The 18,599-nt window shown below is 50.2% G+C and overlaps 1 protein-coding gene across 2 annotated transcripts in view; it reads right to left on the bottom strand.

Annotated features, from left to right (window-relative positions):
• Positions 1–18,599, bottom strand: part of WSCD2 (WSC domain containing 2) — a 117,102-nt gene that overhangs the window by 25,242 nt on the left and 73,261 nt on the right. For both annotated transcript variants that reach the window (XM_018061077.1, XM_018061076.1), the window contains 2 exons: positions 16,227–16,341; positions 11,681–11,865 (listed from right to left, as the gene is read on the bottom strand). In XM_018061077.1, coding sequence (XP_017916566.1) covers positions 11,681–11,865; positions 16,227–16,341 — 300 coding nt within the window. The remainder of the gene's footprint in view (positions 1–11,680; positions 11,866–16,226; positions 16,342–18,599) is intronic.

Here is an 18,599-nt window from a genome sequence, read left to right as displayed (position 1 = left end):
TCCCATCTCTTTCAGAATTTTCCACAGTTTCTTGTGATCCACACAGTCAAAGGCTTTGGCATAGTCAAGAAAGCAGAAATAGATGTTTTTCTGGAAGTCTCTTGCTTTTTCCATGATCCAGCGGATGTTGGCAATTTGATCTCTGGTTCCTCTGCCTTTTCTAAAACCAGCTTGAATGTCAGGGAGTTCACGGTTCATGTATTGCTGAAGCCTGGCTTGGAGAATTTTGAGCATTACTTTACTAGCATGTGAGATGAGTGCAATTGTGTGGTAGTCTGAGCATTCTTTTGCATTTCCTTTCTTTGGAATTGGAATGAAAATGGACGTTTTCCAGTCCTGTGGCCACTGCTGAGTTTTCCAAATTTGCTGGCATATTGAGTGCAGCACTTTCACAGCATCATCTTCCAGGATTTGAAATAGGTCAACTGGAATTCCATCACCTCCACTAGCTTTGTTCATAGTGATGCTTTCTAAGGCCCACTTAACTTCACTTTCCAAGATGTCTGGCTCTAGATTAGTGATCACATCATCATGATTAGCTGGGTTGTGAAGATCTTTTTTGTACAGTTCTTCCATGTATTCTTGCCACCTCTTCTTAATATCTTCTGCTTCTGTTAGGTCCACATCATTTCTGTCCTTTATTGAGCCCATCTTTGCATGAAGTGTTCCCTTGGTATCTCTAATTTTCTTGAAGAGCTCTCTAGTCTTTCCCATTCTGTTGTTTTCCTCTATTTCTTTGCATTGATCGCTGAAGAAGGCTTTCTTATCTCTTCTTGCTATTCTTTGGAACTCTGCATTCAGATGCTTATATCTTTCCTTTTCTCCTTTGCTTTTTGCCTCTCTTCTTGTCACAGCTATTTGTAAGGCCTCCCCAGACAAGGAATTTTTAATGAAGCTCAGAGAATGTGCCATACAAGGCAAGGACAGGCAGGAGAGTCAGGTATTTGAGAAAAAGTGAAAGTGGACGTCCATGGAATTCCCCAGGCCAGAATACTGGAGTGGATAGACTTTCCCCTCTCGGATCTTCCCAACCTAGGGATCGAACCCAGGTCTCCCGCACTGCAGGCAGATTCTTTACCAGCTGAGCCACAAGGGAAGCCCATTTGAGCTAAGGTTTACAGCAATGAGATGGGAGGCCAGAAGTGGTGTGCACAAACCTTCATTTAACCAGACAACTCAGTTAGCTGGATGCCAACTCAGGTGCCAGGACAAAGAGATGCTGGCCTTGCTCTCAGAAATAAGGGGGCTCCCCGTCTCTCTCTAGACTCTACTAGTGTTTGTTGAGCCTCCACAGATGCCAGGCTCCTGGCTGGGTGCTTTGGATCCATTGAATCTTCACAGTAGCCGCGAGCCGTAGCTGCCACGGCTGGTTCAAGGAGGCACTCTGGCTTCCAGGATCACAAAATTGGCTAAGGACAGAGTGAGATCAAAGCCAGGTTACTCGGTCTCCCAACTCTATGCTTCTTCCAATAATAATAATGCTACTATAATGGTTAGATGCTTATGCTTGCTCTTTCAGTCATGTCTGACTCTTCTGTGACCTCATGGACTGTAGCCCACCAAGCTCCTCTGTCCATGGAATCTTCCAGACAAGAAGACTGCAGTGGGTTGCCATTTCCTCCTCCAGGGGATCTTATTGAACCTACATTTCCTGTGTCTCCTGCATTGGAAGGTGGATTCTTTACCATTGTGCCACCTGGGAAGTCCCCTTAGATAGTTATAGTCACATCAAACATGCTATTAGCTGGGAACTAAGCTGAATACACATGGCCTCGTTGAACACTTGCATTGCCCTGGTGGTATAAGGAGCCCCATTTTTAAGACAGGGAAACGCAAGTCTCAGAGGACTGAAACCAATTGATAAAGTCACCCAGATTATGAGGCAGAGCTAAGACTGGCATCTGAGTCTAAGATCGTTTCACTTTTGATCAAATACTCTTCATGTGCCAGGCACTGTGTAAACACGTGATACACTTTATATTCCTAATGACAAAGCAGGTCTCACTCTCCCCATCAAACAGAAGGGGAAACAAGCTCAGAGGGGGAAGTGATTCCCAAAGGCCACAGAGCTGACAGGTATCTGGATTCCAGCCTGGGAACATCTGAGCTCTGAGTCCCTACACTCTGGGCTACCCCTCTCTAAGAAACCAGCCCCAGACCCTGTTTGGGCATTTCCAAAACACTGAGATGTGTATTCACTCCCCTTTGACCACTAACCATTCACAAAGCCAAGGCTGTCACTCTGGGGTTTCTTGACATTGGAGTTCGATTCTCTTTGTGAAAAGTAAAAGTGTTAGTTGCTCAGTCGTGTCCGACTCTTTTTGACCCCATGAACTGTCGCCCATCAGGCTCCTCTGTCCATGGGATTCTCCAGGCAAGAATACTGGAGTAGGTAGCCATTCCCCTCTCTGGGGGATCTTCCCAATCTGATCCAGGGATCAAACTCAAGTCTCCTGCATTGCAGGCAGATTCTTTACCATCTGAGACCCCAGGGAAGGGGCAGGCAAAAGTCTGTGAATCTAGCTCCTTAGAGGAAGTAGAATTCCTACCCTGGCATCTCCCAGGTGGTCTTTTCCTGCCTTCTTGGATGCAGGGAGGCCAGACTTCAAGCTGGGAAGAAGGAAGACTCTGTAAGCCCAGCACAGCTCAGACAGGTCTCCCTTTGACATTTCAGCATCTGTTAATGAGTCCCTGAACCTCCCAGCTTAGAAAGCAGAGCTGAACTAAATGCCCTGAATACCAAGTAAAGTGAGGTTTTCCGAGGCCTTAAAGGGCCAGAGAGGGATCAGAAGCTGCTGTTGCGAGTCTCCCTTTGGTCAAGGTGTCCACTGGGGTGGGGGTGGGGAGGCGCACAGGTTTGGGATGTTAGTTCTAGGAGCAGTTAACCTGCCGATGTGCGGTGTTTCTACAGTCCTGCCCATTCTGTTTTTAGAGGGAAACCATGTGGATTCACAGACAACCTTGTGATGCCCTGTGGGAAGGCTGGAGTCCCAGGGGCCTGGGGAACACTTTGGAGGGCACCTCTCTCTGCAGGCTGCTCTCCATTATAGCTTGGTGATCAGAACACTGAGAATATGCAAGGTGACCAAGATGCTGAATCATCCTTCTAGCCTCATTCCTTCCATCTGTATAATGGGTCAGGGCTTCCCTGGTGATCAAATGGTAAAGAATCGGCTTAGAATGTAGGAGACCCATGTTTGATCCTGGGTTGGGAAGATCCCCTGGGAAAGAGAACGGCTACCCACTCCTGTATTCTTGCCTGGAGAATCCATGGATAGAGGAGCCTGGTGGGCTACAGTCCATGGGGTTGCAACGAGTCGGACACGACTGAGCGACTAACACATTCAGAACGGGCCACTGGTTCTCCCTACTGCTGGTGCAAGGCTCTCTTGTCTCTTACATCTGAAAACACATGAGAAGCGGCCAGCCTGGATCCCTTAAATTTCCTAACACTCTCTGGTGACACAGTTTTGGACTTTCACAGCACTAGGTGGATGCCTTGCTGTTTGCAAAAGGTCTCTCATGCCCAGCAGGAAGGGCACTGGTTTTAAATCCAGACGGACCTGGATCTGCACCTTCCACAGTGTGTGTCCTTGGCCTGAGCCTTGGCTTCCTCGTCTGTACTCAGGGATCATCATCTCTAGCCTGCACAGTTGGGATGGAAGTTGATACAGTGGCGTCGACAGGGCCCGAGACCTACCAGGATTTGGCCAATGTCTCTTCCCGTTCCTTCTCCATCACCCGATCATGATTAAAGGGTGGCCAGACCCTACGTAGGAGACACTATCAGTGCCCCATTAATACACTCCTGGCACTCACCATCCCAGTACAGGCTGCCAGTGACGTCCTGTAAACACCTAGGGTGTGTGAAGGATGGACTATGCTTCCAGGGAATTAATCTCCTTGGGAGCCACCCTCAGCTGATGTCGGGTGAACTTTGGAGGATAAATATTGCAGCTTCCTGCCCCTCTGATGGGACATCTTTGAAGAACCCTCTCTACTGCCTTCCCAACAGGATTAAGCTTCCTCAGTAGTGACTTGCTTCGTAAAGGGTCTGTGTTGACTCCTTCCCTTCCCTGGTCTCATGTCTTCACTCCCCTGGAGGTCCATCGTGGGGTCATCGTTCAAGTAAACCAAAGCTCACAGCCTTGTCTCTGGGGGAATCCAACTCAAAATATTTTGGATCTTTGTGCATTCTTAATTCCCAAGGGGAATCCTGCATGAAGTTCAGAGCTGCTGCTCTTCACAGCCTGCAGCCCGTGAGAATGGCGCCCCCTGGAGTTGTGCAGTACACAGTTCCTGGACAGTAGCAGTAACCCTGAGTAATGTCTTCCTAATGAGCAACCCTTGCTGAAGGAGAGTAACAGAGGAAAATAATAACAGCTGTTAACTCTATGTCGTTGATGCCAGGTATGTTACACATGTGTGTGTGTGTTTATCACTCAGTCATGTCCGACTGTTTGCAACCCCACGGACTATAGCCCACCAGGCTCCTCTGTCCATGAGATTCTCCAGGCAAGAATACTGGAGTGGGTAGTTATTCTCTTCTCCAGGAAATCTTCCTGATGCAGGGATCGAACCGAGGTCTCCTGCATTGCAGGCAGATTCCTTACCCTCTCAGCCACCAGGGAAGCCCTGATGTTACACATGTTCCCTCAGTTAATCCTCAGAACAACCTAAGCAGTAGATGATGCTATTATCCTGTTTTGCAGCTGGAGATCCTGAGACATAACAAGATTTGATTGGTATTACAGCTCACACAGCTAGTGGGGTACAGAGTCGGGATCTGGCTCCAGTCTTACTTGACGTCACTTCCTAGGTTCCCACCTCTCTGCCATTCTGCAGGAGGCCTATCAAATTCCAACCTGGATGGGCTCTGGAGACCCTGTGCCAGCCACCTGAATTTCCCAGAAACCCTCTCAGGCTCCACAGGAGGGGTCCAAGGATCACAAAAGCCCGTGCCCCACATTCTGATAATGTCAGCTCTTCATTGCCAGGCCAGCTGGGATGGTGCATGACCTCGGCAGCTTGGGGTTTTTTTACTAGCAAGAGGCGAGCAGAGCAACTGTTCATCAGCTCTCTTGATGGGGGGCAGCGCAAGTCTCTCTGAAGCCCATCACCTCTTTGTTCTGGGGCTTCACAAAAATGAGGGAAATGCCACCAGGCATCAGCTTAAAGGCAGGCGAGGAAGAGTTCTCCTTGGTTTGAAAGAGGCCACCACCCCCTAGGGTAATTAGGCCAAGCTCTACTGCATTAAAGATGCCGGTGAGGAGGAAAGGCAGTGAGCTGGGAGCTGTTAATGGCTACCTATAATCAGAGGGAGATTGAATTACACAAAGAGCCTAACTGTCCGAGGAGAATTCAAAACCAGCTATTTTTAGGCATCACCAAAGGCTCCTGTGAGCTGTTGGAAATTCAAATAACTTGAGCTGGGTGCTGCTCGGAGTGAATTGAGGAGTTTTCATTTTAGGAAGGAAGATGCATGACCATTACTCCAAGCAGGCACTGTGCTTTCTCGATTTTATCTCACATGGCCGTCATAGCAATCTTTCGGGGTTGGAACTGTCCCCATATTACAGATGAGGCTCTTGGGGCTCAGAGGGAAAGAGTGGCATGGTCAAAGTCAAAATAGCAAATCAGTGAAAGAGCTGGGATAGAAACAATGTGTGCCTGATCTTGAAACCTACATCCAGAGTCTTCCCTGGTGGTCCAGGGGCTAAGACTCCATGCTCCCAATGCAGGGGGCCCAGGTTCAATCCCTGGATGGGGAACTAGATCCCTTATGCTGCAGCTAAGACCTGGCACAGCCAAATAGAGAAATGCAAAAAACCCTATATCCATTGCTCCCATAGCCTCCCTGGAGTTTGGTTTAGGGAGAAGTGCAAATTACTTTCCCCCCACCACAATACAGAAGGAGAACAATTTTCTGGCTCTCATACCTCGACCGTACACAGCAGAACTCATGAAGACCCATCTGAATTATAAAATTCAGGGATCCCAGGCATATATCAAGGGAAAGGAAAGACCTCCAGGCCTGGCAAAGAAGGAGCTAGACATGGCCCCTCCCTCCATCCAGTGTGACTTTCCATGGTCATCTGAGGCTAGATGGTGAGGTGGTTAAAAAGAGTATAGTGAGCATAAAGGACAAGCATTGTCTCCTTCAAGAGACAAAAAATCGCTAGAACTAAGAACAGTACACAACAAGAACACTATACAAATTACACTGTGCGAACTGGAAACCATAAGTCAAGGTCTATCTTTTCAGTGATAACATAAGCTTCCTAGAGCTTTCCTCGTGGCTCAGCGGTAAAGAATCCGCCTGCAATGCAGGAGCCACAGGAGATGGGGGTTCGATCCCTGGGTCGGGAAGATTCCCTGGAGGAGGGCATGGCAACCCATTCCAGTATTCTTGCCTGGAGAATTCCATGGACAGAGGGCCCTGGCAGGCTATACAGTCCATGGAGTTGCAAAGAGTCGGACCTGATTGAAGCAACTTAGCATGCACACACAATGTAAGCTTCATAATACTTTCATCAAAGAGAAAAAAAAAAAAAAAGAGGGAAAAAGGCTGAGTCCTGGGAGAGGCTGGTCTGCAGTCACAGGGGTTTTGTTGCTGTTTAGTCAGTAAATCGTGTCTGAATCTTTTGTGACCCCATGGACTGTAGCCCATCTCTGTTCATGAGATTCCTCGGGCAAGTATGCTCGAGGGGGTTGCCATTTCCTTCTCCAGGGGATCTTCCTTCCCCAGGGATCAAACCTGCATTGGCAGGTGGATTCTTTACCCACTGAGCCCCCATAAAGCCCGCGAGGTTTTAGGCGGCACTGAAGGGTGGTCAGCACCACGGACAGCCACCCATGGGCACCACATATATATATATATATATATATATATATATATATATATATATATTCCATGTAATTCTAGTGAACCTTGCAAAGCAAATCTTGCAAGAATCTTTCAGGCAAATGGAATTTCTTGCAACGTCCTATAAAGCCATAATATTCTCAAATCACCAGCAGGTCTCTGCCCCTGGGAGGAGAAGCCGCACTTGCTGACACATTTAGCAAACCGCTGTGAAAAATGTAATCCAACCAAGAAGGAAGTCCATTTCTCGGTCCTTTTGTAACAAGGGCAAAGAGCCCTTGTGCCTGAGAGTCTGTGTCAAGGAAGAATAGCAGGGTTCCTGCAGACATTTGCTCTGCCAACCTTTTAATGCTTTCACTACTGTAGGAGCATTCCATCACCTCGGAGACACGGAGGCCAGCTCCCCCCACGAGGCTGGCTCCCCATACAAGGCCGACACCCCATGCAAGGCCAACACCCCACCAGAGGGGTGCTCAAGAGACAGTAAGCCTCCTTTGGATCTTCACAATCATTAAGAGTTCTGTGCCACTGCCCTGGGAAACACAATTAGGACACAGTGTTAATACAAACTAATGACTCTACAAATGGAATCTGGTTTCCACCACCCCTGTTTCCTGGAGCATTTGCTCATTGCCCTGCCTAAAGTAATACATGCCAGCGTCACATGGTGGTGGAAGGCCTCCCTTTCTAACTTATTTGTGTATAAATCAGATCTCAGGAGTGGGAAATCAAGCATGCCACTGAGCCATAGCAAAGACACTGGATATTCTGTGTCGTGTAGAGACAGGAGACAGGGCAGAAGGAGAGACCAGGGGCCAGGGAAGGAAGGAGGTAGGTCAGACCAAGGAGCGCTTCCAAAGGAGAGGCATGGGGTCTGGAATCCAGCATGAGGCCAGGGTGTTTGCAGCACTATATGGCATTAGCACCCAAACCAGGAGTCGGAGAGCTGGGTCCCAGCCCAAGCTCAGTCCCTGACAAGCACTGTGGCCTTGAGAACATCAGGCCTGCCCGCTGTCCACTAAAAGTAACTCTTGGCATTTGGACACTCTGCTCCTTCTGCCCTGATTTCTCCCCCACCCTCTGGCAATGTGTCTCGAGTCTGAATATCCTCCTCTTTCACACCAGGCAAAATTCTGTGCGTCTTTCAAGGCCCTAACCAGTCAGCCTTCTTCTGTGGAGCTGCCCCCAGGGCTGTTCAGTCTGGCCACTTGTGCTTTTTAGGCCTCAGTTTCTAAAGCTGCAAAATGGAACATCGGCAAAGAAGGTGCTTCTAATAGGTCATTCAAAACATAACCTTTGCTGATCCTGGATTTTTGCTCTCAGCTGGATATGTGACTCTTCCTTTTACCTGGAAATCTTAGAATGAGATTCGGTGCAAATGTTGCTTTCTTGGCTCCTATATATACGTCACCACCCCCTTGCCCACTTGAGCAGACCCGACTGGTCTTGGGTCTGCCTGTCCACTAGACGGTGACCTCCTTGAGAGCAGGGACTATGCTTTATTTTTTATTACCCATTCTCCTCTCCAAGCCTAAGCCACAGGGGAGCTCATCAAATGTTTTGGTTCAATGAACAGTCCTCAGGCTATCTCCCAATACCATGTTGCCAACTGGGAGCCCATGAGGAGTTCCAACTTGACCAACCATCTGTCTCCTTATCCAAGCCACTTGCAGTCTTATCTCAGCCACAGTAGCCTTGAGGTTAGCAAGGCTTAGATTCCGTTCTGTAGTCTCCTGCTGGAGGTGCCCAAGCTTCCAGCCTTATACAGTGACAATTCAGAACAACCGGGGTGGGCTTAGACTCCAGGACTCCTCTCTCGGTAGAAATGAATGGGTTCCCCATCTTGAATGTATGGATGGAACGTTCCTTTCTCAGATGGAACACAGTATCACTGCAGAGGTGGGTGAGCTGAGGGGCACAGCAGCATTCCCAGCAGCCTCAGGGGTCTCTTACCAGCAACCACCCAATCAGCCCACCCCCTCACTGCTACCAGGGCAAAACACACCCGACTGTAAGAGAATCTCATGGTTTATGTGTGTTGAGGCTTTTACATTTCAGGTAATTGAAAACAAAAAAAAACCAAAAACCTTTGATGGTCCATGAGACTGCTATTGCTTGGGCTTCTTAAGTGGCTCAGTGGTTAGAGAATCTGCCTGCCAATGCAGGAGACCCGGGTTCGATCCCTGGGTTGGGAAGATCCCCTGGAGGAGGAAATGGCAATCCACTCCGGTATTCTTGCCTGGAGAATTTCATGGACAGAGGAGCCTGGCAGGTTACAGTCTATGGGGTTGCAAAGAGCCGGACACGACGGAGAGACGAGGAACACATGCATTAGACTATTATTATACCTGGTGATCTTAATAGTCTGTGTATCTGAGTGTGTGTGTGTGTGTGTGTGTGTGTGTGGCAGGGGAGGACAGCGAGAGGCAGAAACAGAGGCAGAGAGACAGAGGCAAGAGAGACAGGAGGATGTTCATATCACCCAGCCACTCTGAACAGTAAGCAAAAGGAGGTCTGGCTGAGAGCGGCTGATGAAATATTCTTGTTATCTAGCTTAGCATCATTCACCAGAATGTTCTAGTGGCTGCAGCTTTCCCTCTAAATACACATAACTTTAAGGTCATGTCTTCTTATGGTCAAAGTCGCCATCTGAATAATGTAAATACTGGCATAAAGGGAGTCACTAGTGGACTTCCCTGGCAGTCCAGCGGTAAGGAATCCGCTTGCCAACGTAGGGGACAAGGGTTCAAGCCTTGGCCTGTGGGAAGATTCCACATGCCGCAGAGCAACTAAGCCCGTGTGTCACAACTCTTGAGCCCTCGTTCTGGAGCCTACGAGCCTCAGCTACTGAGCCCGGGTGGCCTAGAGTCCGTGCTCCCAAACAAGAGTGGCCACGGCAAGGAGAGATCCATGCATTGCGACGAAGAGCAGCTGCCACTCCTCGTAACTGGAGGAAGCCTGCGTGTGGCAAGGAAGACCCAGCACAGCCAAAAATAAGCAAATACAATTAAAGAAATCAGTATCAGGGATGATGACTCCGCCATCAAACCAAGACCTCACTACCCTAATGGCCAAACCAGAAACTCGCGGCATGGACATTATCCAGCCTGGATTTCACACACCCACCGTGTCCTCTGCCAGCTGGGCCCTCAGACCTGGGTGAACTGAGGCAATGATGGACAAGGAGATGATGGTACCTCCGTTTCTAGTAATCAGCCGCTTTGCAAATTGGCAGCACGCTTGACCCTGCTGCAGAGCGAAGCATGAACAGAGCTTCAAAAACAGGGCTTGGAAAACGACACATTATCAAGGAAACCAGCGATGAATTTCTATCAGCGGTGACATTCACATGGAAGAGGCCTTCTGCTGCACGCACACAGGTGTTAAGGTTCTGCCACGTTCACCTGAGTGGGCAGGCCTACATCCTGGGCGGACCTTGTCAGCTCCACCGAGGTCTAAGGCCTTATTATTCAAGGTGTGGTCTATGGACCCGCGGCCTAGCATCACCTAGGACCTCCTTGGAAAGCTGAATCAGAGTCTGCATTTTAGCAAGATCTCCCTGGGATTCCCCGGCACGTTCAAATTCGAGATTTGTAGTTCTGGATTCCTGTTTGCACCTCAGGACCACATCCGAAGAGGACCCAGGACAAACCTCAGCCGTCTGTCTTTTATCAAGGCCATTAGCTCTGCTTGTAGGTCTGAACGTCAGCTCTGAGGTCACGAGGCTGTGTGACCTTGGGCAGGCTTACTTAAATTCATTAAGCCTCAGTTTCCTCACTGTAAAATGGAGATGATTAACCATGGCAACTGCCTGAAAAGTCTGTAGGGAAGGGAAACAAAATCAGGCTTGCAATGGGCTTAGCACAGTGCCCGGTGTACAGCAGATGTTTGAGAAACAAACATTAAATGCTGCTAAACAGCCAGAGAAGGGAGAGTGGGACACTATCCACAGAGGAGGGGGTGGCTCCTGTCCTTGCCTAATTACACCCTTCCCTCCCTCAGTCTGAAAACTGGAGAGTTTTTCTCATAAGATCGAGACATTGGCAAGTGAGGGATAGACTGTCTCTGCATGCATGCGTGCTAAGTGACTTTGGTTGTGTCCAACTCCTCTCGACCCCATGGACTGTAGCCCGCCAGGCTCCTCGGTCCACGTGATTCTCCAGGCAAGAACACTGGAGTGGGTTGCCATGCCCTCCTCCAGGGCATCTTCCCAACCCAGGGATCGAACTCTTGCCTCTTACATTTCCTGCATTGGCAGGCCAGTTCTTTACCACTAGCACCATCTGGAAATTGTCTCTATGGAGCATTAAAGGCATAAACTATGGGACTTCCCTGGCGGTCCAGTGGTTAACTCCACGCTTCAGTACAGGCAGCCTGGGTTCAATCCCCAGTCAGGGAACGAAAATCCCACGTGCTGCATGGCACGGCCAAAGGAGAAGAATTAAGAGAGAAGCTCTGGAGTTGGTTTAAATCCTCTGCTGCTTGCATGGCACCGAGCCTCAGTCTCCTTATCTGTAAAGTGGGTGAATAACTGCTGTTTCGAGGGCCATCGCGAGGGTCAGGCATGCTCTTGCAAAGAAGGCACTTGGAAAATGACAGAGTGCTTGCTGCTGTCATTATCATCGTCACCATCATTAGGGACAACCTGCTCTCAGCCAATCAGGAAGGGTAGGCCAGGTCAGGCTCTCAGTCTGTGGAGGCGGAAGAGGGATTCAGCTGGAGGCGAGGCTGGGGCAGGTGGTGGCGGCTGGGGGGCGGCGCCCGAGGGCTCAGGAGGGGTGGGGGCGTGGGTGGGGGAGGGGCTGACTCACGTACACCTGCGGGCTGACTCTTGGGCCAGCTGCAGCCGGTAGACGGACAGGCGGTTGGCTCCCCCGCACACGCTGCCCCGCTCGCCCTTGCAGTCCATGTCACACTCCGCCTCGCTCACGTTGGCCGCCTGGATCTTGTGGCCACAGTAGCACTCGGCGCCGAACTCCAGCCCAGCATACAGGTAACCCCTGGGGGAGGCTGCTGTCAGGCCGGGGTGCCTGCCCCCATGGAGACCCGGGGGAAGGGCAGGGAGTCGTGGCCAGGGAGGAGGTCCCCGGGGATGAGTTGGCTCTGGGGACTCGGAGGCCCCAGGGGAGACGGGGATACAGATGCTGAAGGTGGGATGACAGAGAGACCCCCCTGCCGAAGGAGGAAAGAGGGGACCTCAGGGGACAGGAGACTCATCACAGTGGACAGCGGGTAGACAAGAGGCTTTAGGAGATGGGGAGACCACAGGGAAAGGAGGAGACTGGGGTGGGGGGCTCTCCCTATTTTCCTGGAAGCGGGAGGGGGGAAAACAAGGAAGGCTGTGGGGGTCAGGGAGACCTAAGGAGATCTGGGAGACAGGGATGCTCCAAGGGACATCAAGATCGAGAATTAGGAGACCCTGAGAAGGTCGTGGAGGCTGAGGAGTCTGAAAGTCTTGCAGGTGCAATGGGCAAGAAGCCAAGAAGGATTACAGGGAGGTCCTGGGTGGGGGCAGGCAGGGAGACTCAAGGAGGGGACGAGACCCCAGGGAGACCACTGACTTCCCTCCCTGTCTGAGGCCTCACACCCCCTCTATACTTCGCCACACAGACACAGCACGTCACATTCACACCCACCCACATACACCTTCAGCACCCTTGACATTCACTACACCCTTCCGATCCTGTGGTCCCTCTGTCCTCCCTGCTCTCTGATCTTTCCTTCCTCAGCCAGGAGCCAATCACAGGTGCAGAGTCTAGCCCCTTTGTTCCGGGAAACACCACCCAGAGATGATACCTCTATGTCCCCTGAGAGAAGTCAGGCCCAGGAGAGGGGGCAGGGGACTCTCGCATCTCTCTGGAAAACCAAGGTCACATATCCAGCCAAGTAAAAAAAACTTTCCTTAAAATAAAAAAGAAATCCAGGCACTGCAACATTTTCCATTTTTCTTTTTTCACAGCTATGGAATCATTTCCTAAAAAGGACTCTTGGTAAGGATCTGTCTGTAAACAGATGAAAAGGGAATTGCTTGTTCTGGCTCCAGGGGTGGCTATGAAGTGGGGGAGGGGAGAGGAGTAGGACGAGCCCTGCTCAGTCCTCTTGCCCACTGCGTTCTCTGAGGAATGCTCCAGAACTGAGAAAGGTTCCTGGGGGCAGGGGGCAGCCTGCAAATTACTGGTCCTGAAAGACTGGACTTGTGGGAGGTGTCAGCTCATGCCTTCTGGGGTCTAGCTGGAGACACAGACCCACCCAGACTCATGTCTCTGAACATCCCAACAACTCAGGGTGGTATGCAACCACAGGGTCACCTGGGCAGAGGCAATTGTTGTTCAGTTGCTCAGCTGTGTCTGACTCTTTGCAACCCCATGGACTGCAGCACTCCAGGCTTCCCTGTCCTTCACTGTCTCTTGAAGTTTGCTCAAACTCATGTCCATTGAGTCAGCTCTTCGCATCAGGTGGCCAAACTATTGGAGCTTCAGCTTCAGCATTAGTCCTCCCAATGAGTACTCAGGGTTGATTTCCTTTAGGACTGACTGGTTTGATCTCCTTGCAGACGCAGTTCAGTTCAGTTCAGTTCAGTTCAGTCGCTCAGTCGTGTCTGACTCTTTGCGATCCCATGGACTGCAACACGCCAGGCTTCCCTGTCCTTCACCAACTCCTGGAGCTTGCTCAAATTCATGTCTATCAAATCAGTGATGCCATCCAACCATCTCATCCTCTGTCATCCCCTTCTCCTCCTGCCTTCAATCTTTCCCAGCATCAGGGTCTTTTCCAATGAGTCAGTTCTTCCCATCAGGTGGCCGAAGTATTGGAGTTTCAGCTTCAACATCAGTTCTTCCAATGAATATTCAGGACTGATTTCCTTTAGGATGGACTGGTTGGATCTCCTTGCTGTCCCAGGGACTCTCAAGAGCCTTCTCCAATACCACAGTTCAAAAGCATCAATTCTTCAGCACTCAGCTTTCCATAGTCCAACTCTCACATCCATACATGACTACTGGTAAAACCATAGCTTTGACTAGACAGACCTTTGTTGGCAAAGTAATGTCTCTGCTTTTTAATATACTGTCTAGGTTGGTCATAGCTGTTCTTCCAAGAAGCAAGCGTCTTAATTTCATGGCTGCAGTCACCATCTGCAGTGATTTTGGAGCCCCCCAAACAAATTGCAGATGCAGCAGGAGCATCTTAAACTATCTGGGCATCTTGGGGCTGGGTCAGCCTCCTCCTTCTTCCACCTCTCTGTCTCTCCGAAGCCTTGGTTCTCAGGTGTCCCTGGGGCCGTCACATATAACTGGACCCACTGGTGGAAGGACCACTACTGGGCAGCAGGAGCTTTTAAAGCGCCCCAGCTGGATGTGAAAGTCAGAGCAGCGGGCTCCAACCATGGTCCCGGGACCTGCAGCATCCAGTATCATCTGGGAACTTGTTAAAAATGCAAATTCTTGGACTCCAACTCAAACCCAACAAATTGAAAATTGGGAGTCGGGTGGGGCCCAGCAGTTTGTTTTGAAAGATCCCAGGTGAGCTTCCCTGATAGCTCAGTTGGTAAAGAATCTGTCTGCAGTGCAGGAGACCCCGGTTTAATTCAAGGGTCAGGAAGTTCTTGGGCTTCCCTTGTGGCTCAGCTGGTGAAGAACCTGCCTGGAATGCCAGAAACCGGGGTTCGATCCCTGGGTTTGGAAGATCCCCTGGACAAGGGAAAGGCTACCCACTCCAGTAATCTGGCCTGGAGAATCCCATGGATTATATAGTCCATGCAGTTGCAAAAGTCGGACACGACAGTGACTTTCACATCCCAGTTGATGCTGACATGCGTGTCTTGGAGCTCACATCTTAGAGGCAGAGACAAGCACGTAACTAGAAAAGGGCTGCACAGTGAGATGAGGGTGAGATGGAATAAATCACAGATGGTGGAAATGCAGGAGGCGCCCAACATGCCTGGGGTGTCAGGAGAGACTTCTCAGGAGGTGACAGCCAAGATTGAGCTTCAGAACATGAGTCAGTTCAACTTGAGTAGTTCAGTTTGGTTCTGCACAAGCTTGTTGGCAGCCCACACGTGCTTCCAGATAGAGCCAGAGGTGAGTCAGCCAAGGCCCTGCCCCCAAGGGGCTCCCCAGCTAGTTGCAGGGATGGAAGCATGAGCAGGCTTGGGCCGCAGAACAGAAAGAGCTTACACTTACTGTCTGCCAGGCGCTGTTCTCAAACATGTGCTTGGCAAATACTAACTCTTCAGCCCCCACAAGACCCCTCTGAGGGCATGGCCCCTGTCATTTACCTCTGTCTCCCCACAGTCCAATAAATAGATTAATCAATATCCTAGAGAGCTGGGAGTCTCTCCTAAGCTGGAGGTGGTCCTGAGTTCAGGATTTTGATGGTGGACTGTTCTGGAAGCTAATTATTAAGCGGACAGTGTTTCCTAATCAGGGAGAGAGGGAAGGGTCCCTTGGCCACCCACTTGCCCACTTCCACTCCAGCCGTGCAGCCGAGCTCTTCCAGAGCTTGTGACCTCCAGAGGCATCAGGCTCGAGTCAGCATGTGAGAGGCCTCCCGCAAACAGCCACGGGTCCGGGACCCAGGGCATGGGGGAGGGGCAGGTCTGCTCACTGCTCGGCGCCTCCCAGACAGCAGGGCTGGTTCCCAGGCCTGGCCCCAGGGTCCTCACTAGCTGTCCCCTGGGGTCTGTCTACTCTCGAAATGTCAGCTCCCTCCCCTTAGGGCCTGTTCTCATTGAGAACATCGTTTTCTCCTTAGATTGGAAAACATTGCCTGGACAGGTGAGTGTTTCGCCCTGGGACAGGAACGAAGAGTCTCTTGGCTGGGGAGCCACGAAATATCCCTGATTGCAGGCTCCCACCTCAGCTTTCCCACAGGCATCTCACAAGCCTCATGCCCACAGACTCACACTTGCCTGCACAGAAACACTCACTTGTGCTTTTCCCACAATTCTGGACCCTTGCCAACATGACCACAGAGACTCCGGCACTCACAGCCACTATTCTTTAAAGGCAATTTGATGTTGGCCTTAACCTCACAAACATATCGCCCTGAAGAGTGTACACTGTAAACTCACACCTAGGCATAGCCTCACACAACTGCACAATCACAGATTCCTACAGACCAACTCCCTACTCTTGATCTCCAGCGTCCATGAGACAGGCTGCTCTGTCTATGGGATTTTTCAGGCAAGAGAATGTACACAAGCATGGCCCCCCCACCCCCACACCCTTGCATCACCCTTCTCTTAAAGTCACATGTCCATCCTTCATCATGCCCTCCCACAGAGAAAAGAAAGACCACCACAGGTAGGGAGCTGCGAAGGAAGGGGTCTGAATGCAGGGAGCTTGGGACACTGGGGCCCTACCGTTCTGCACAGTTGTCCTGGCAACGGAAGACGGTCATCTTTTTGTAGTCGAAAAAGGACACGCCTCGAAGGGCCCGGCTCTGGGTGTCATCCAGGTAGCAGCCGATGTACTTAGCTTTGGGAAGATGAGAAAAGTCAGATCTGGGGTGGTGGGGGAAGGGGACAAAGCTGAAAGGGTTTCAGAAGTGACGAGTATGCCTCTGGCTATGTGGCTTTGTGGACCTCTTGGTACCAGTTCCTTCCTCTGAGCAGTAAAGTAGAAACAAGAGAGCCTGAAACTCATGTGCATTGGCAGAGCTTGGGCTACGGGGGCAGTGGAGTCCCGTGGGTAAGGCTGCGGGCCCCTGGAGGCCAACAGAGGGGAGGAAGGGACCTTCCACAGCCAGGGTTAAGGTCACACCCCTGGGCTCTACTGATGGCAACTGGGTGCCCAGCAACCCGAGCCAGCCTCATTCCCTAAGCACCAAGCACACGAGACTCTTATTAAGACAGCTCTGAAGAGCTTCATCTGTTGACAGCCTGCTGTCACTTCAACAAGACGACTTAAGGTTTTTTTTTTCTTGGAAGGAACACTGGACTTGGACATCTCAAGATCCAAGTCACCACCTCACTTTGGGAACATTCCAGAGCATTTGGGCCACTTAATCTCTCTGAGGCCCAGTTTCCTTCACTGTGGGGATGAAAATATTGGCCCAGTGAGGTTAAAATGGACTTATCTGTATAAACATTTCCTCCACAGGGTCTTGCATATAATACGCACAAAGTTAAGGTGAGTGGGATAAGAAACCAGTCATTCATGGCGCTGTTTAAAGTTCCTCACAGTTTCCCCACCTTGTGAGCCAAGGTAAATGCTTTCATTCAGAAGGAATTTTGTTTTTTTAAAGATTCTGTTTGATGTGGATCATCAAAGACTTTTTAAAGTCTTTATTGAATTCGTTACAATATGGCTTCTGTTTTCTGTTTTGGGTTTCTGTCCGTGAGGCACGTGGGATCCTAGTTCCTCAACCAGGGATTGAATTCACGCCCGCTGCACTAGAAGGTGAAGTCTTAACTGCTGGACCACCGTGGGAGCCCCCCAAATGAAAATTTTAAATTATGTTAAACAACCATCCAGTGATACACCATTCACTTGGTTTTCTTAGATTAGAACGCGTGTTCCTATACTTCATGGTAAATAGTACATGAAGATGGTACTTTACAGTTTATCGAGTCTTTTCCCGAGTGTTCTTACAATCATTATTGATTTGGACATGCCCTTTGCTAAGTGCTTTACACATACTGTCTCAGTGGATCCTTAGAATGAGCCTGTGAGGGAATTATTAATATTCCCCATCAATGTAGAAGAGGAAACTGAGGCCCCGAGAGGCTAAGTGAGCAGCCCAAGGAAACACAGCTTATACCCGTGGGCCTGGGTTTGGACCCAAGCAAGCTGGCCGCGGAGCCCATGTCCTGAACTACTGCACTCCTTGTTTCTCTTTGCTTTTTCTTTTTTTACAGATTTTTTTTTTCCCCTGCTGTGGACCATTTCAAAGTCTTTATTGAATATGTGACAATATTGTTTCTGTTTTATGTTTTGGTTTCTCACTGGGAGGCGTGTGATCTTAGAGCTCCTGTCCCCGACTGGGGATCAAACCTGCGTCCCCTGCACTGGAAAGTGAAGTCTTAACCACTGGACCACCAGGAAAGTCCCTCTTGTTTCTCTTTGAATCCGGGGACCTTTGCAATGACCCAGGTGCAGTGGTTCTTGGCATGCTTAAACTCTGTTCTTAGATGATTGAAGAGAGGCCCAGAAAGGTGAAGTGAGCTGTCCCAGACCTGAAACTAACTGATGGTAGAATAAAGATTTAAATTTAGGTCTATTAGGCCCCACACCAGTGCTCTTGCATTTGGGAGTCACTGGAGGTGAGCCTGAGGACCCTGCCAGCCCTTGGAACTAAACGGCCCTCCTGGAGAACGATGGAGGAAATGCTACATGCCGCCCGATCTTGTTCAGGCCTAGGCTGCTGCCTAAACTGTGGGCTCCTCGCCTCTCCCCCGTCCCCACGTGTGGAGAACAGGGTCTAGCAGAGGATACAGGCTTGTTAAGGAGCAATTGTGTCCCCTCAACGCTGCCCTGGGAAGTGCAGAATTTGTCAGCCTCGCTGGAGATTCTCGACCCTGATCACCTTGAATTTCTTCCATAAGACAGAGGTGATTTGGTCGACTAAGAACAGTCCATCTTTAAAAGAAACATTGCCTCCCAGGAGCAGGGACGTCAGATGGTGACAGCTCTGGAAAAGCCGACATCTCGTCACTGTGCTTGTTCAACAATGGATGAGTCTCCTGTGTCACAGAGGGAGACATGGCCCGGGGAGGGGGGTGTGTGTGTGCGTG

Source organism: Capra hircus, chromosome 17 (assembly GCF_001704415.2).
Source record: "Capra hircus breed San Clemente chromosome 17, ASM170441v1, whole genome shotgun sequence".
NCBI lineage: Eukaryota > Metazoa > Chordata > Mammalia > Artiodactyla > Bovidae > Capra > Capra hircus.
The sequence above is the reverse complement of the archived record's forward strand: the minus strand, read 5'-3'. Positions and strand labels throughout refer to the sequence as shown.